The sequence below is a fragment of the Monodon monoceros genome, unplaced genomic scaffold (assembly GCF_005190385.1).
Source record: "Monodon monoceros isolate NGI ecotype Baffin Bay Population unplaced genomic scaffold, NGI_Narwhal_1 Super_Scaffold_20, whole genome shotgun sequence".
NCBI lineage: Eukaryota > Metazoa > Chordata > Mammalia > Artiodactyla > Monodontidae > Monodon > Monodon monoceros.
This window is the reverse complement of record NW_021703777.1, coordinates 88,341,876-88,347,875: the sequence shown is the minus strand read 5'-3', so window position 1 is coordinate 88,347,875 and position 6,000 is coordinate 88,341,876. Positions and strand designations below refer to the sequence as shown.

Below are 6,000 nucleotides of genomic sequence, written 5' to 3'. Positions count from 1 at the left end.
AGGGGATGAAGAGGCAAACTTCCAGTTATAAAACAATTAAGTCGTGGGGATGTGACGTACAGCATAGGGAATAGAGTCAACTTAAAATAAGCTGACTATCTTAAAATAGAGTCAATATTTTAAGAACTTTGTATAATGACGGATGGTAACTAGACTTACCGTGGTGATTACTATCTTCATAATGTATAAAAATATCAAATCACTACGTGGTACACCTGAAACTAATATAAGAACTCAATTATATTTCAATTAAAAAAGAAATAACATGTGCTGGGGAAAAAAAAGAATGAATAGGAAAACCAAATATAAACCACTGAAAAGCCACAAAAATATCAAAAATAGTATTAATAAGATGGGCAAAAGTAATGCAATTTAGGAAAAGCTTTTTAGGCATCTCTGTTTTCAAAAACAAATTCTGTGAGATTTAAAAAAAAAAACTTGTAGCATTTAAAAAGCTGTATTTATAAAATACAACAATCCAAAAGCTCTTTGATTTATATGCCATCAGTGGAGCTAATCATGTAAAAATCTGATAACTGATACGTGTATAATTCTCATTAAACTATCCCAATGCACAAACTTCATTAAAATAGCACTAAATGCTCCTAAAATGTAAAAATATAAGATTGACACAATGACAAACACCTATTTATTGTATTACATACAAGTCTGAAATGTTAAGTAGATATTACAGATCCCAAGAAAATTACATTTCAGATTCTCAAAATGTCCTGCTGGTGCTCTGACAACTAAAACAAGCCACCAGAGGGTTTTTAGAGGGTTGTGTGTTTTTTTTAAAGGGTTTTTTTTTTTTTTTCAAAATTCATAAAAAAGCAACACGTGGGGGATATAAAATACATAAAATACAAAACTTAGAAGTTTATTCTAAATTCTTTTGAATCCCTAAGGTGGCTGTAAACAGTCGGTTTTTACATGTTCATAGCTTAAAGGAATTTGAGTATCACAGTTTATATGGATTTCTGCCCAGGAAGCCCACCAATGCTACACAGTAGTTTCGTGTTTCCATAATCCAGTCCTCACATTGCCAGTGCTATCCATACCCAGCAAGGGTCCATCCTGCCCAGTGCTTTTGATTGGTCCGTTCTGAATGGCCAAGTTGAGGCCATAAGACTTCTGCTGACTTTCAAGTTCAACTACAGTTGGCTTCCTTAATGCATCTTTTTTACTACTAGTTGAAACAGGCTTTTCAAAATTCCTGCTGCTTTTGGGAAGTGTGCTACAAGCATCACTGCTATCTTGTTGAGGCGGGTTGTACTGTCTCTCTCTGTAGGCTAAGTAAGCCCTTCGACCCCGAGAGTGTCCTTCATTACTGCCCGGACGGCTTTTCGACAGGCCATTCTGCACGCTGCCTTCCACGCTCGTGGGGACGTCATAGGCGTATTCTCTTAGGACTGTGAGTCTGCTGGCCCGGTGCCCTTTACTTCTGTTTTTATGATGGCGGCTTGGGTGTACGTTTGTTCGAAATGGAACTTCTAAAGGCGCCACATGCATTTTAATATCATTGTCCATCGAATGCTCCGTCAGACTATTGTCAAGCTGAGGCGTGGCGTTCAAAGGTAGAGAGTTGGTATGGCACTGAGCTGCAGCAGCCTGCAAGTTTGTTAATTTGCAGCCCTGGGAGGAGTTTTTGAAGCTCGATGCACTCTTGTTTGTGCATGAAGATTCTGTGCTGCTGTTGGTGCACTTGGGGGTCTCCCCGCTCGGCCCACTGGAGCTGGGGGGCTGCACATTGACCTGGACCGAGTACGCGCTCCGGCCCGGGCAGCAAGTCATGATCCATGCGAGCCGGACGTCCTCCCTGTTCACACAATGGTGAACCACGATGAATGCACTGAGGCTCAAACACGTGGCTCCAAAAAAGAAGCTAAAAACCAAGTCTAAAGGGTAATACAAAGAAACAGCCAAGGCCCCAAACATCCACAAAGCGACATATAAGAGCAAGGTAAGGCTGGCTCCCAAAAGTTGAGAATGGAAAGTATGCTCATTTTCCAGGGCTGATGTCGAGATGAGGGAGAGAGACAGGGAATCCTGATGATTTACTTCGCCATTTTCATTGGCTGCCAGCCTCTGCTGCTCCTCACTGGGTTCCTTCAGCTCGTATTTGCGCTCAGGATGTCTTTTCAACTGAATAAATATGCTTAGAAAGTACATACAGTTTACAAAAGTGATGAAGCTGGCAGGCCCGTAGAAGGCTCCCAAGGAGGGTTCCCATGCCATCCAGCAGCTAGGAAAGAAAATGGTGAACCAGCTCAGATGCTACACACGTCAACAAACCGTTTAAGAAACTGCAGTAAACTTTAGTGCTTAGGAAACAGAAGAGAAGCGATCGACTCAGGTACACAGAGAACACTAAATACTCACTAGGGCGCATTTGGCCGACTACCGTAATTCTTGATGTTTGCTGCCGCTGTTATGCCACAAACTATAACGGGTATACCGCCACCGATCAGGTAAAACCTAGAAAGGGCAGTGATGGAAATAACAGCACATCAATCCAATTTATTAAGGTGGATGCATCACAGTGTCTCAGTACTGCAGAAGTTACTCCTTAAAGATTCATTACTATTCCAATAATGCATTGAAGGTTAACACTTAAAGCCTGCTTTGTTAACAATAACATTTTTTTAAAGTTTTTATTTACTTTGGATTTCTTTTTTTTAAAAAAGCGTATAAGGTTTCTGAGTTAAGGAAAGCTGATCAGCTTCTGCCACCCTGTGGACAGGCAAAGTAACAGTAAGCTACTACAGGTAGGGCTTCAGTTTATACCTTTTTCTTTTGGGGGAATGGGGCTTCTTTTAGATTCAGCTGATAAAGCAGAAGGTTAGTCCACTACATAATGGACTTTAAGATCTTACTGCGCCACAGGTCAGACTAAATATGTAATGACGTTATTTATTTATTAATGCCCGGCTAAACCTGCATATTCCAGGATGTTCTACTGCTGTGTATGCTTATCTTCAGTCAGCTGAGATTGGGACAAGAAAGATACCTGGATCCCAGCAACGTCCTGCAGCACTCAGGCCCTTCCTGACCCCTTTCCCACAGACTAGCTGGTGCAGGAAGAAATGAGGGAGACAGAGTGGCTGGTCCTATGAAGAACAACTTTTTGCGGGGAGGTACAGCTTCTTTGAGTTCTCTGAAAAGAGAACAGGGAACGTCCTGCCCCGGCTAGCTACCCCTGGGTACAGCCAATCTTAATTCTGTATTTGCCAGGTCCAAAGACACAGTCCAAATGCTAACTGGCTGGATAAAGGCAATATTCGTAACACATTTTCCATACATTTTTTCTTAGTCGTGCTCACAGGTACTAAAATCCTTCAATATGATATCATTGCTGAAAAAGACAGCTAATTACCCTATAAAACTATAACCCTGTCTTCTAATTTCACAGATTAGAGGCAGGCCAACGTCCGTGACCCTGCCCTTCTTCCTGCTATGCTAATTCATAGCTGCTTCTTACCTGAAAAGAAGGCATCAGTTCACCCAAATTTATCTCGGGCTCTACATTCCTCTCTGCCACTCCTTCCCCACCCGACTCTGGGACTGCCTGTTACCAAATAACCCTTATTTTGCAGCTGTAAATCTTCTTCTCCACTGCATATTCCTTCCAGCCTATAAGTCTATTCATGTTTTCCCTATCTTCTAAAACTTTCCTTCAACCAGCACCTTCTTTCTTGCTCCCTTTGGTGACAAACCCCTGGAAACAATGGCACCATCAAGTGCCTCACCTTTGTCACCTTATTGTGAGATGAGGCGGCTTCCGCCTACCATGCTACTGAAACCGCCCTCTCTGGGGCCAGCAGACTCAAGGCAAGCCCCACATCCACCCTCCAGGTAGCCGCGATGCTGGGGTTTCTTTAAGCTCAGGGACATGGGGGAAGGAGAGCATCCTAAAGGGTGAGCCTGCAGTGTCTAAAGCAAAGGGGGTACCTGCAGGTCACTAGGGACTGCACAGGCTTTGCAGCCCAAGCCGCCTTTTTGTTTTTAATCACCTAACAGAAAGGAAACCTAACAGAAAGCTGCATGAGGATACGCAGGATTCCTATCTCTTAGCCAAACGCCATCCCTCAGTTCCTTTAATACCACTGACAGGGGTGTCAAATCACATCCTGCAATCTGACCGTGGCCCAGCACTCCTGCTGCCCCTTCCCACCCATGGAACCGCTCTCCCCCCAATCTTCAATGTTCTCTTTCAATTCTTCCCTTTATCTGCTATGGCCCATTGATACGGCCCAGGGATCATTCTTGACTAACTTTTCTCTAGGAGAGGTTGCTGTTATCACTGCTTCAACGAATACACGTGAAAACATCTCCTGTCCTGTCCAGAGTACACGTAGCTCGATTTCTCTGCTAAGCACCAGACTCCCAAAATGTAAACTTGCCACGACAGAGTACTGGTGAGCCCACCTCCTCTGTGCTTACCCTCCCGGAGTCCCCGCATCTGCTCTTCCTCTATGATTTTCTCAGTTGATGGACGCACCATCTGCAGAGGGGCCTTAGCGAACTGGAGTAAACACTCTGCAGCCACCTTCGAATCCTGGCACACACCCTCAAATCCAGCTGGCCATCAATCCTGGAGAAACTGCCTCAAGTGTCTGAACACGTATCCTCTCTAATCTCCATGTCACTGTTCTAGCTGCAGTCCTCACGGGGACCCCCGAATGACCTCAGTGGAATTATTTATATATGCCCCCTACCCTCCAGCATTCCAATGTATAGCCCACATTTTAACCTGGCCCCCCACCAAGGCCTGAAACTCAGTTTTCACTCTGAATCCTACTACTGTACACTGTACACCCTAGGTTCCTGCCACAGCCAAACTGCACTTCTCAAATTTGCTCAGCTCGCCACGGGATCCTGTATCTGGAGTGCAACCTCCATCCTTTGTGCCAGTGGTCAAGCAACTCCTAATAGCCTACCATCCCCCCGCAGAATTAATGGCTCCTTTGTTGATACTTTCAAATAACACATCTCCACTCCAGCTCTTACACAGCTGCAGCGGGTTCTCCTTTCAGACTGTCTCCTCAGACTGTAAACCCCTCAAGGGCAGGAGGTTTTCCTTCAGTCCCTGGCTCAGGGCAAGGTACACATCCAGCATTCAACACACTCAGAGACACTGATCGACTGACTTCTACTCATCCAGCACAAGAATCCATTGACAACTGATTCCGATTGTAATGGTAGGAACAGCATGACCCCAAAACTGTTTTGTCTTTTGTAGAGAAGAACCACATGGATATGTACTTGACTAGGTTAAAATCTATCACATGACCTCAAGGAAATAAAAACAGCTAATATTTTCACAGAGCTTACTCTGTGGCCAGTACCATCTTAAGTGCTTTACAAAGTAAGTCACTTACTCCTCACAACTCCGTGAAGGAGAATCATTCCCACTTTGTAGGAGATAGAAAGGCATAGAGAGGACACATAACTTCACAAAGCACTCATTCCCAGTTGCAAGGCTGCTTACAAGTCCATTTTTTTTTTACTTTCCAAAATTCACTGAGCAATTTTTTGTTATGACCATGCTTCATTAAATTTAAGATGTAATGGACATTTAACATAAAACAGTACACAAAGATATTAGATACCTGAGCATTGGTCTTGGTGGAGGTGGCAGCTCATCAGGATCCTGGCATCTTTTAGCTTTTCTAGTGACTTGTTTGTAGATATTTCGAGCTGTCACTCCCACCCAGAGAACTGTAGCAAGGGTGGAATAATGAAGAATTATTCCAACCTAGAAAGAAGATTGAAGAATACATGAACTAAAACAAACAAAATTCCCCTTTACAATCATAAAGTACAGTAGCTGCCAGTAAACTTTAAAAGAAGTTTGGTAAGTTACTTTTGAAAATCTGACTCAAAAACAGTATGAAGGTGTATTCTAATGATCAATTCCTTCGCCTGCTGATAAAACAAAGAAAGCACTCTAACAGACGTATAATAGAGGATCAAATCAACAGCTGGACCTAGGAGGCC

General features: G+C 43.4%; 1 protein-coding gene across 2 annotated transcripts in view; it reads right to left on the bottom strand.

Annotated features, from left to right (window-relative positions):
• Positions 1–796: 796 nt before the first annotated feature.
• Positions 797–6,000, bottom strand: part of ADGRA3 (adhesion G protein-coupled receptor A3) — a 116,397-nt gene continuing 111,193 nt past the window's right edge. For both annotated transcript variants that reach the window (XM_029235563.1, XM_029235564.1), the window contains 3 exons: positions 5,613–5,758; positions 2,383–2,478; positions 797–2,245 (listed from right to left, as the gene is read on the bottom strand). In XM_029235563.1, the coding sequence (XP_029091396.1) occupies positions 1,003–2,245; positions 2,383–2,478; positions 5,613–5,758 (1,485 nt within the window). In that variant the 3' untranslated portion in view covers positions 797–1,002. The remainder of the gene's footprint in view (positions 2,246–2,382; positions 2,479–5,612; positions 5,759–6,000) is intronic.